General features: G+C 47.0%; 1 protein-coding gene across 5 annotated transcripts in view; it reads left to right on the forward strand.

The window, feature by feature from the left end:
- The window catches only part of ATF6 (activating transcription factor 6), a 347,497-nt gene that overhangs the window by 170,307 nt on the left and 164,367 nt on the right, over nt 1-12,823 (forward strand). For all 5 annotated transcript variants that reach the window (XM_030573857.1, XM_030573858.1, XM_030573860.1 and 2 more), the window contains one exon: nt 5,753-5,855. In XM_030573857.1, the coding sequence (XP_030429717.1) occupies nt 5,753-5,855 (103 nt within the window). The remainder of the gene's footprint in view (nt 1-5,752; nt 5,856-12,823) is intronic.

Below are 12,823 nucleotides of genomic sequence, written 5' to 3' on the forward strand. Positions count from 1 at the left end.
CGATGGAGGCGACACTGAGTGTGAGCCCTAGGAGGACTGTAAGGGCGAATACAAATCGAAAGGAATTGCGACCACCTGCTGTGGGGGATAGACCGCAGAATCGCACTGTCGCCAGGAAAAGGCAAGTTTACGTGACTGGAGACTCTTTACTGAGAAGAGTGGATAGGCCTGTAACTAGACCTGATCGGGAGAACAGAAGGCTGTGCTGTCTGCCAGGGGCTAAGATACAGGATGTGGACCTGAGGCTGAATACAATCTTAGCGGGAGCGGGAAAGAATCCATTGATTATCCTTCATGTGGGAACGAATGATACGGCTAGTTACTCGCTGGACTGTATCAAGGAGGACTATGCCAGACTGGGGAAGAGGCTCAAAGACATCGAGGCTCAGGTGATCTTCAGTGGGATTCTGCCGGTTCCTAGAGCGGGGCGACGAAGGAGTGACAAGATTATGGCGATCAACAGATGGCTTAGGGAGTGGTGTTATAAGGAGGGCTTTGGGATGTACGGTCACTGGGAAGCGTTTACGGATAGACGACTGTTCGCTCAGGATGGACTTCATCTAAGCAAGGAGGGAAATAGAATTCTAGGATGGAGGCTCGCCGACCTCATCATGAGAGCTTTAAACTAGGAAGTTGGGGGAGATGGTTGGGAGATGTTCGGGAGATCTCCACGCCGGAATGTAACCTGGAGAGGAAAGTAAACAAAGTGAGAGGGGATACCCTTGTGGTCCCAAGATTTGATCCAAGGAGGAATAGTGGAGAAACCAGAGTAGCGGGTGATGCTGGTGGTAAAAGGTCTCTGCACGACGGGGGAAAGAATGTCACTGATGCCAAACGCCGAAAATTAAAAGGCCTGTACACTAATGCGAGGAGTCTAGGTAACAAGATGGAGGAACTGGAGTTACTAGTGCAGGAAGTTAAACCGGATATTATAGGGATAACTGAAACCTGGTGGAATAGTACTCATGACTGGAGCACGGGTATTGAAGGCTATGTGCTGTTTAGGAAAGACAGAAAGAAAGGCAAGGGTGGTGGAGTAGCCTTGTACATCAATGATGACATTAACTGTAGCGAAATAAGAAGCGATGGAATGGATAAGACAGAGTCTGTCTGGGCGAAAATCACATTGGGTAAAAAAGCAACTAGAGCTTCCCCTGAGATAGTGCTTGGCGTGTGCTACAGACTGCCAGGATCTGATTGGTATATGGATAGAGACCTCTTTAATGTCTTTAATGAAGTAAACACAAAGGGGAAATGTGTGATTATGGGGGACTTCAACTTCCCGGATATAGACTGGAGGACGAGTACTTGCAAGAATAATAGGGGTCAGATTTTTCTGGATGTGATAGCGGATGGATTTCTTCATCAAGTAGTTGAAGTACCTACGAGAGGAGATGCCATTTTAGATTTGGTGTTGGTGAGCAGTGAGGACCTCGTAGAAGAAATGGTGGTAGGGGACAACCTAGGTTCGAGTGATCATGAGCTGATTCAGTTCAAACTAGATGGAAGGATAAACAAATGTAGATCTGGGATTAGGGTTTTTGACTTCTCGAGGGCTAATTTTAAAGAGTTAAGGAAATTAGTTAGGGAAGTGGATTGGACGGAGGAATTAGTGGATTTGAATGCGGAGGAGGCCTGGAATTACTTTAAGTCGCAGCTGCGGAGACTGTCGGAAGCCTGCATCCCGAGAAAGGGGAAAAAAACCATGGGCAGGAGTCGTAGGCCAAACTGGATGAGCAAACAACTCAGAGAGGGGATTAGACAAAAGCAGACAGCTTACAGGGAGTGGAAGAAAGGCAGGATCAGTAAGGAAAGCTACCTTGGTGAGGTCAGAACATGTAGGGATAAAGTGCGGAAGGCTAAAAGCCGCATTGAACTGGACCTTGCAAAGGGAATCAAAACCAATAGTAAAAGGTTCTACAGCCACATAAATAAGAAGAAAACAAAGAAAGAAGAAGTGGGGTCGCTATACACTGAGGATGGAATGGAGATCAAGGATAACCTAGGCATGGCCCAACATCTAAACAAGTACTTTGCTTCAGTTTTTAATAAGACTAGTGAACCTTGGGATGATGGACGGATGATAAACGGGAATGTGGATATGGAAGTGGATATTACCGCAACTGAGGTAGAGGCCGTACTTGAACAGCTCGATGGGACGAAGTCGGAGGGCCCGGACAATCTCCATCCGAGGATATTAAAGGAACTGGCGCGTGAAATTGCGAGCCCGTTAGCGAAAATTTTTAAGCAATCGGTAAACTCGGCGGTTGTGCCGTATGATTGGAGGATTGCTAATGTAGTTCCTATTTTTAAGAAAGGGAATAAAAGTGATCCGGGTAATTATAGGCCTGTTAGCTTGACGTCTGTAGTATGCAAGGTCTTGGAAAAAATTTTAAGGGAGAAAGTAGTCAAGGACATAGAGGTCAATGGTAATTGGGACGAATTGCACACGGATTTAGTAAAGGTAGATCGTGCCAAACCAATCTGATCTCCTTCTTTGAGAAGGTGACGGATTACTTAGATAAAGGAAATGCGGTAGATATAATTTACCTAGATTTCAGTAAGGCGTTCGACACGGTTCCGCACGGGGAACTGTTAGTCAAATTGGAAAAGATGGGCATGAATATGAAAGTTGTAAGTTGGATAAGGAACTGGTTAAAGGGGAGACTCCAGAGGGTCGTATTGAAAGGTGAATTGTCAGGCTGGAAGGAGGTCACTAGTGGAGTCCCTCAAGGATCGGTTTTGGGACCGATCTTATTTAACCTTTTTATTACTGACCTTGGCACAAAGAGCGGGAATGTGCTAATAAAGTTTGCGGATGACACGAAGCTGGGGGGTATTGCTAACACGGAGAAGGACAGGGATACTATTCAGGAAGATCTGAACCACCTTGTAAACTGGAGTAATAGAAATAGGATGAAATACAATAGTGAAAAGTGCAAGGTTATGCATTTAGGAACTAATAATAAGAATTTTGGATATACGTTGGGGGCGCATCAGTTGGAAGCGACGGAGGAGGAGAAGGACCTTGGGGTGCTGGTTGATAGCAGGATGACTATGAGTCGCCAATGTGATACGGCTGTTAAAAAAGCAAATGCGATTTTGGGATGCATCAGGCGGGGTATTTCCTGCAAGGATAAGGAGGTGTTAGTACCGTTATACAAGGCGTTGGTGAGACCCCATCTGGAATACTGTGTGCAGTTCTGGTGTCCCATGTTCAAGAAGGATGAATTCAAACTGGAACAGGTTCAGAGACGGGCTACAAGGATGATCCGAGGAATGGAAAAACTGCCTTATGAAAGGAGACTCAAAGAGCTTGGCTTGTTTAGCCTAGCCAGAAGAAGGCTGCGGGGGGATATGCTCGCTCTATATAAATATATCAGGGGGGTTAACGTTAGGGAGGGAGAGGAATTATTTAAGTTTAGTACTAATGTAGGCACGAGGACGAATGGGTATAAACTGGATATTAGGAAGTTTAGACTTGAAATTAGACGAAGGTTTCTAACCATTAGGGGAGTGAAGTTCTGGAACAGCCTTCCGAGGGAAGTAGTGGGGGCAAAAGACTTTCCTGGCTTTAAGACAAAGCTTGATAAGTATATGGAGGGGATGTTATGATAGGATTGTTAATTTGGGCAATTGATCTTGGATTACCACCAGATAGGTCTGCTCAATGATCTGCGGGGAGATGTTGGATGGCATGGGAACTGAGTTACTGCAGAGAATTCCTTCTTGGGTGCTGGCTGGTGACTCTTGCCCACATGCTCAGGGTTTAGCTGATCGCCATATTTGGGGTCGGGAAGGAATTTTCCTCCAGGGCGGATTGGCAGGGGCCCTGGAGGTTTTTCGCCTTCCCCTGCAGCGTGGGGCACGGGTCGCTTGCTGGTGGTTTCTCTGCAGCTTGAGGTCTTCAAACCAGTTTTGAAGATTTCAATAACTCGATCCTGGGATAGGGGTTGTTATAAAACTGGATGGGTGGGGTTCTGTGGCCTGCCTTGTGCAGGAGGTCAGACTAGATGATCAGACTGGTCCCTTCTGACCTATGAGTCTATGAGTCTATGAGTCTAGTGGCTCTCTGGGGACTCCCAGGCCTGGGTTCAAGACCCAAGATGTCACATGCATCTTTTGTGTATGGACTAGGCCTTAGCTCCCACTTGCTCAGCTGACTTGCCCCCCTTTGACCTATGAGACATTCTGGATTGTCCCATAATGCATTTGAGCAGGCAGCAATGCAGTAAGGATGGTGCCTTGCACTTGATGGGATCAGAGGATTCCCTAGGATGCTGGCCCAGTGCTGCATCAGCAGCTGGAACCTCCTACCTGTCAAGCATATACCTTCCCCCCAAGTCAAGGGGCTCTCATGAGCATCTATTCTGCCTGCTTCCTGACAAAAAGAAACATTGGGGGTTTGTCCTGCGCCTAGCACAAATGAACTAGAATCCTGAGACTGTTTCCAACAGAAAGCAGCTACTTCTCCTTCCTGGCAATTCAGCAGACCCCACTCTTAGTAGCAGCACTGGGCTTGAGCTTTCATCCTCCTTTGAATTGGGAACAGCTGAGAGGTAGCTTCATGGAGAGGATGTGGAACCATCCTTTTTGGTTGCTAGGAAAGTGGAGCAGCCAGCAGAGAGCTGAGAATTGACTACTGAGCACGAAAGACTATTGGCCTTCATGCATACAAAGAGGTCAGTTCCTGGTGTGGGAGGGAGAGGGGATTATCTGTGGAGTTTAGGGTAAGAAAGGTGGGGAAAGCATTCATGGGGAGCAAGAAGAGCCATGGAGAGTAAAGAGAGAGTGGTGGCAAAGAGAAGAGGGAGCAATGGGAACAAGGAGCAATTTTTCCAATTGCCCAGAAAGTCGTGTTTTTCTCTGCAGGATGGGGAACTCTAGGTGACTTACTTTTTTACTTTTTTCTCTGTTATATAAGAAAAGCAGTTCCCTGTCTTCCCTATCCCCTGTCCTAAGATAATCAGAGACTCCCAATTCCCCTGAAGGCACTGGACCCTCCATTCTGATGCTGTTAGGTGGGATATTGATTTTCACTCACCATCAGCTTTTGCTCACTTGGAAACAGCAGCCTAGCCTACTCACTGCTAGAGACGAGTAACCATCAGAAAACATTGTAACAATTCTCTGAGCCATCCAGTCCACCACAGATCTGCCTGTGTCCAAAGCTTTTTCATTATGAAGTTAGAAAATTTAAAGACAGAGATACACAGGTCATGACTTTTTCCCTTAAACATCATAAAGTAAACAAAGATATAATTGAAGTAGCTAATACTTTCTTTGCCTTGATGGAAGAACTGAAATTGTGTGGTTTCTAAAGACATGAATTCATCCCTGCATATTTTTTCTTTTCTTCTTTTTTTTCCCCTTTACTCTATTAAATTTAATTTTTGAGTATTTAATCTAATTTTATTCTTGAGTTGGTAGCCTTGTGATTTAAATTCTCAATATTCCCCCATTGCTTTCAGGATTTGTGTTTGTTTAATTATATATAGGAACCACTGTTGGTGGAAAATTCCAATCCAATATTAACATATGGCAGATATTTAGTTATGTATTCTCTTTGAACTTGTGACTAACACTCATGCCCCAGTGTTAAAAGGAACACAATATAAAGTGTTAAGATGAGCAAAACCCTAACATTAAATCACAATAATTTTCAAGTGGATTGTTAAAATGCTGCTCAAAACCCAAGACGTTTTGACTCCTTTTTTTAAAGACATGCCTAATTTAATGTTGCATTTTACAGATTAAATCATGAACTTCGAGGGTGGGTTCATAGGCATGAAGTGGAAAGGACAAAGTCTAGAAGAATGTCAGAAAACCAGCAACAGAAAACACAAGTTGTCCAGGTAGGTTTGTACTGCTGAATCATTAGCAACACAAGTTAACTGCTGGCAACATGACCAGCTTTCCTGAGATATGGCTCATTCCACAAGGCTTTTATGTGTAGTGAAACTGATCAAAGATTAAATGTGAAAGAAAGCTGCAGATTGGTACAGCAAAGGGTTAACACACTAGTTATTTCTGGAGTCCCTGGTTCATAGAATCATAGAAGATTACAATTGGAAGAGACTTCAGGAGGTCATCTAGTCCAACCCCTGCTCAAAGCGGGACCAACCCCAACTAAATCCTCCCAGCAAGAGCTTTGTCAAGCCAGGCCTTAAAAACCTCTAAGGATGGAGATTCCACAACCTCCCTAGGTAACCCAGTCCAGTGCTTCACCACCCTCCTAGTGAGATAGTTTTTCCTCATATCCAACCTAGACCTCCCCCACTGCAACTTGAGACCATTGCTTCTTGTTCTGTCATCATTTTTCCACCATTAAGAAATGCCTAGTTCCTTCCTCTTTGGAACCCCATTTCAGGTAGTTGAAGGCTGCTATCAAATCTCCTTTTTCTCTTCTCTTCTGCAGATTAAAGAAGCCCGGTTCCCTCAGCCTCTCATCCTAAATCATATGCCCCAGCCCCTAATCATTTTCATTGCCCTCCACTGGATTCTCTCCAATTTGTCCACATCCTTTTTGTATTGGGGTGCCCAAAACTGGACACAATACTCTAGATGTGGGCTAATGAGTGCCGAATAGAGGGGAATAAACACTTCTCTCAATCTGCTGGCAATGCTCCTACTGATGCAGCCCAATATGCCATTAGCCTTCTTGGCAACAAGGGCACACTGCTGACTCATATCCAATGTCTTGTCCACTGTAATCTCTAGGTCCTTTTCTGTAGAACTGCTGCTTAGGCAGTCGGTCTCCACCCTGTAGCTGTGCATGAGATTCTTGCGTCCTAAGTGCAGGACTTTGCACTTGTCCAGATTTCTTTTGGCCCAATCCTCCAGTTTGTCTAGGTCACTCTGGACCCTATCCCTAACCTCCAGCATATTTACCTCTCCCCCCAGTTTAGTGTCATCCGTGAACTTGCTGAAGATGCAATCCATCCCATCATCCAGATCATTAATAAAGATGTTGAACAAAACTAGCCCCAGGACTGACCCCTGGGGCTCTCCGCTTGATACTGGTTCTACTTTCAACTTCTTGAAGTTCACAACCAAAAATGATCTCACCTTAAGTTCGTGGCAGATATTTGTCCACATCACAGAACTGCCATACAGTTCGGCATGGTTGTAAACCGCTGTTCAAGGGATGCCAGGACTGGCGTAGCAGTGGATTTGGCAGATAAGGATTGAGTGGTGTTACAAGAGCTGTGAATGAAAGCTGTAGATACCTCCTCAACTCTATACCTTGCTTGAGTTTTGTCTTTTGTGAATAGTAAAATCAATATAAATAAACTTTCAAGATAGAGACCCAAAGGAGAGTGGTGAGACTGTAAATCTTTTTGTACTTAATCTAATACATGTGGTTACCTCTATATCTGCAATGATTCCTTTTATTTCTCTATGCTTGGTGTTATAGACTGAGCTGGCAGCAACGTCAATAGTTAAGATTGCCTGACTCTTTCCAGCATAAATCACTGTTTTCAGATGGTTTTTACTTTGCTATATTTTAAATATTCAGGCTGAATTTTTCCATGCTTGCACTCTGCTTCAGGCGGAACTAAAAAAAACAATCATTAAAATTAGTTCAGCCAGTTGAAAGAACAAGATTATGCAAAACACCCGTTTTCCCTGTTTTAAGAAAATATTTCCAGCCATTTAATTGAAAAGTTTTAGCATCTGTGTACTTTGGAGCAGGAATTTCAAATTTGGTGAGGAGATAGTCCTAGGGCCAGGGAGGTGCTTTTGACTGACTTCATGAAGATCTATCCAGCATTGGCAGAGTTATAGGCTTCTGAAAATTGTCATATGCACAGGCCCAATAAAGCTTTTTAGAGGCTGCTGCAAAATCTCTGAAGATTCCATCTTCACTAAACATATTTCCAGCTCTTCTGACTTTGATCTGCACCAAGAGTACTGCCAGGGCCCACTCAGTCTCCTACATGGCCCAGGCCCAGATCTAGAGCTCCAGAGAGGATGAAGGTGCAGCAGCAGCAATGTGCCTCTCCTTCACCCTTGGTGTAGGAGCCAGAGGGAAACCTTCCACTGATGAGTAATGTGAATTCTGTGCACTTAACAGTCCTTATTATCAAGTTACTTTACCTTAGGAGCAGGGAAAGCATCAGTCTCAGGCATCTGATGAAGTGGGTTCTAGCCCACAAAAGCTTATGCCCAAATAACTTTGTTAGTCTCTAAGGTGCCACAAGGACTCCTCGTTGTTTTTGCTGATACAGACTAACACGGCTACCACTCTGAAACCATTCTGTAGGTGTGACCTCTGTTCTTCTTTGGGTGCTTGCTCATGTCCATTCCATTGTAGGTGTGTGTGCTCCCCACATGCGCTGGTGCTGGAAGTTTTTCTCTCAGTAGTATCCATAGGTGTTCTGGCTTTGGTGCCTTCTGAAGTGGTGCGTGTATGCGCCGGTATAAGGGCCACCACCGGGGCCCCTCTGCCTCTTCAGTTCCTTCTTACAACCAGCGATAGTGCTGAAACTTCCCTTCCCTTGTCAAGCTTTACCTTTTTCCAGTGTTCACTATTTTGATTCTGCTGTCCCAAAGGACATCCAATATTACGTTTCAAGAATGTGTGCAACCGAGACGTCAAAGAAATAGACATGGATATGGACAACTGGGAAGATTGTACTCAAGACAGCAGTCTTTGGAAACAAGAGCTTAACAAAGGTCTCCAGAGTTACGAGAGCAAAGCAGTCCGGCTTAGCAGAGGAGAAAAGTGCTCACAGAAGGCAGAGCCCAAAGGGTCAAAACATCACCTTTAAATGTGACAGATGCGGCAGAGATTGTCTCTCTCGAGTGGGTCTCTTCAGCCAAAGCCTCAGCTGCCATAAAACCAACTGAGTAAATTCTTTACCTCTTCTAGTAGGAAGAGAGCCTGAGACATAAGTCCTTGTAATAGAGGCCTGGTAAGAGGCAGGACCTGCTCACAGAATCTGTCAAGAACAGGGCTGATACTGCAGAAATACACATTCCTAAGAAGTGCAAGGCACAAAGTACTCACGCAAACACATCCCGATATAAAGTGGTACCAGAACATCCCAATATCAAGGGTGGTACAAAAACATTCCCCAAGGATAACAGGAACACACTGCCCCTCCTAAAAGATAAGGTAAGGATGACTATACGTAATAAAGATGTTGTGATCAAACCAACATGTGTAAAGTGATGGGTGATAACTAGCCATGCCAGGGGGAGTAACTAACAATGTCAGAGGCAGTACATAACTTGTTTGTATCAGGGTATAAAGATGTATCTCAGAGGGAATATCTCTGTCCAGCCAAGAAGGGAGGAATAGAAAGCCCCGCCATTCACTGAGCTGCATTCATTGTCTCAGGCATACATGTTTTAGTATCCTTGTAGAGTCTGCCAGGTGCTATTACTGTGCTTTGTCAACAATAAACCTGGTCTGGTGCCTTCGTACCTTAACCGATCTTGTGGTCATTGAGCAGTTCACTTGAGGTCTGCTGTGCCGACTGTCTGCACAGAGATGGGGCAGCACAGAGGAAGAACACACACACTCAGCCAAACATCTAACCATACCTCTCGGGTTCATACCATGGTCTCTCGAGACTGAAGGATGCCTACTACTGTATATAGTTGTTATAGTATTTTTCTATATAGTTTAATAGTTCCCATAGTGTTTAGTGTAGAAGTAGTTAGTCCCCTATGGGACTTAGCCAAGGCTTTAAGCATTGTGATTGCTGCAAAAAAACCATAACACTATGCCTGTCAGTGATCCCCGCCAAATCTGTCTATGGTGCTTGGGGAAAACTCATGTGAGCGACAAGCATTGCATCTGTAAAATTTTCAAGTTGCGCACCAGAAAGATGCAGGATATTTGATTTTGAGTGCTTCTTATGGAGTTGACCCTTGCAGTGGCCTCGAACCGGCCAGATCAGACTCCACCCTGAGCACCAGATGCTTTGGTGCGAAGCACACCGCCGACACCAACCTTTGACTGACACTGATCCTGGTCCCCAGTGCTGGCTAAGAAGCAGAAAAGGCCTAGTAGAGGATGGTCTGCTACATCCTGTAAGGGGAAGGAGAGAGCTGGAATCACTGACATCCTGGCATCAGTCCACAAAAGAGGAATGAGGACAGCCAGCATGGAACGGGCAGGCTGATGGCAACAGAACTGCCCTGGTCCCCAAAACAAGTTTCTTCCTCAAGCTTGGACAGCTAGGAAGATGCACTGCCTGCAGGCCAAGGTAAGCTGCCAGGAGCATCGGGATAACCCCTAGCACCGCCAGTGAGCACGTGGCCTCAGAGCCAGTGGCTGGCTCTGTGGCACCTCCTTGGGGGTTTTCTCAGATGTCAGAGCATGTGCATCCATCAGTGTCAGGGACATCAGAACAGCAGTCGGCAACAGTTTCTCGCCTGCCCCCTTACTCAGAGGAGGAATCAGAGTAGGGTCCCCAAGAGCAGCCAGCCTCAGCCAAGGCTCCCCTGGCAGGGGAAACGGAGTTGACCAACCCGCTTGAGCCTGCCTTCTCCTCCTCTGCACCTGATGAGGCAGTAGCGGGGCCTTCACACACGGTTCCCCAGGATGATATAAAAGCTTACCAAGAGCTACTTAAAAAGGTGTCAGCAAACTTGGGGCTAGAGACTGAAGAGTTGTTAGAACCCTCCGATGCCCTGTTGGACGTTTTGAGTGCAGCCGCCCATGGGTGGCATATGTCATAGGCTGGGTGAGTTTGTGCCTCCCAGTACAGCCAGGCATGGCCCCACCCATGCACCACCCCTAGGTCCCCCTCTGTAGCTCCCCTTGTGTGGTGGCCCCAGCTTGGGCTGGGGCCATGGAGCCCGCCCTCTGGGCATTCTGGGGCTGGGACTGCGTTGCCCACCCTCTCAGTGCTCCAGGGTTGGGACTGCGCCATCCGCCCTCCCGGCACTTGGGGGCTGGGGCTGCACAGCCTGCCCTCCCGCCGCTCCGAGGCTGAGGCTGCACCGCTCACCTTTCTGGTGCTCCAAGTCTGGGGGAGCTGGGGCTGCACCACCCACAACTCCGGGGTTGGAGCTGTGCAGCCCGCCCTTCCAGAGCTAGGTGGGGGCAAGCCTGGGGCGGGGGCTGGCAGCCATGGTGGAGAGGCTCTGGGCCACAGTTGGGAGGCAGGGGGCGGAAGAGGCAGGGCCTTGGGTGGAAGGGGTGGGGTTGGGGGCTAGCCTCCCCCAGCTGGTGGTTCACACACCGCCCATGCAGCCGCCTCATCTAAGATGACCTTGCCCATCCACGAGTGAGTGGTGAAACTGATCACGATTTGTGACAAACTTCCTCCTCCAAGCAGCCGGAGAGGAAGTATTATGTTCCGGTCATGGGCTTTGAATACCTTTATACCCACCCTTTCCCGAGCTTGCTGGTCATATCCGAGGCCAATGAGCCTGACAGGGGCAGGTGGGCTTGACCCATAAGAACAAAGAGGTGAACAGGCTCGATCTCTTTGGCAGAAGAATTTATTCAACTGCCAGCCTCCAAATGAGAGTGGCCAATCACAGGCCCTGCTTGGCCGCTATGACTATAACATCTCACAGTCTATAGCCAGGTTTGTGGATTTGATGCCTGACTCTTTTTGTTCCTGGCTCTTCTTGAAGAAGGCAAGACAGTGGCAATGGCAGCCCTCCAAGTAGCCTCAGACTCCACAGCCAGGACCATGGCTTTGGCCATTTCCATGAGGAAAGAGTCTTGGCTGCAATCATCTGGACTGTTGGTAGAGGTTCAGGAGTCAATCCAGGACCTCCCCTTTGATGGCCTGGCATTGTTTTCAGAGTAAACAGACAATAGATTACTTGGCCTGAAAGATTCTAGGGCTGCTTTATGCTCCCTGAACCTTTATATGCCAGCACCCGCAAGGAAGTGATTCAGACTACAGCAGATCCAAATTCATGAGTCAATCCAAATTGGATCCCTTCTGCAAAAAGAGCAAGGGCTATAAGCACTGACAGGGCCAACTGCCGGCCTCCTCTGCCCACTTGAGCCGTACCCGCCACCGGCTGGGTAACAAACAGGCATTTTGAAGCGTGCGCTCGAAGGTGACCTACCAGCCTGTATCCTGGATCCAACACCCCTTTTGTTTTCCAATGGTTTATTGTCCTACCTCACTGCTTGGGTTTCTATAACATCAGACCAATGAATGGTCAGCACTGTGGCAGGGAGGTATACCGTCCATTTCCTTTTTATATCTCCCTCCCACCTCCCCTCCCCTCTCCTCCCCGCCCGTCTTTAGTGACCCTTCTCATAAGCATCTGCGTGCTCAGGAGGTGCAAGATCTTCTATGGGTGGGAGTAATGGAGGAGGTTCCACAGCATTTGTTACCAGTTCTGCTCTCTACAAGGTCTGACAATGGCTCACTATCCAGTGCCTTCCTCCTGTCATGGTCAGGTGACGTGATGTATGCCTTCCCACTGATTCCACTATTTTTTTATTCCAATGGGCAAGGGGGGCCTATGCCCCATTCTTCACCTGTGAAACCTCAACAAGTACTCAAGAAGTTGAAGTTCCACATGGTCTCCCTGGGCTCCATCATTCTCTGGATCTGGGAAACTGCTTCACTACCCTTGATCTTAAAGACACTTACTTTCATATTTTAATATTTCACTGCCACAACAGGTTCTGACGGTTTGTAGTTGGGAACACCCACTAACAGTTCACAGTGCTCCATTTGACCTAGCTCTGGCACCAAGGGTATTTACGAAGTGCGCGGCAGTAGTCGCAGCCTACCTCAGATGTCGAGGTATCCAGATCTACCCATTCCTTGATAGCTAGTTCATGAAGGTTTGCTCCAGGGACCGTGTCCAACATCATGTTCCCATGCTG

Source organism: Gopherus evgoodei, chromosome 8 (assembly GCF_007399415.2).
Source record: "Gopherus evgoodei ecotype Sinaloan lineage chromosome 8, rGopEvg1_v1.p, whole genome shotgun sequence".
NCBI classification, from domain to species: Eukaryota; Metazoa; Chordata; order Testudines; family Testudinidae; genus Gopherus; species Gopherus evgoodei.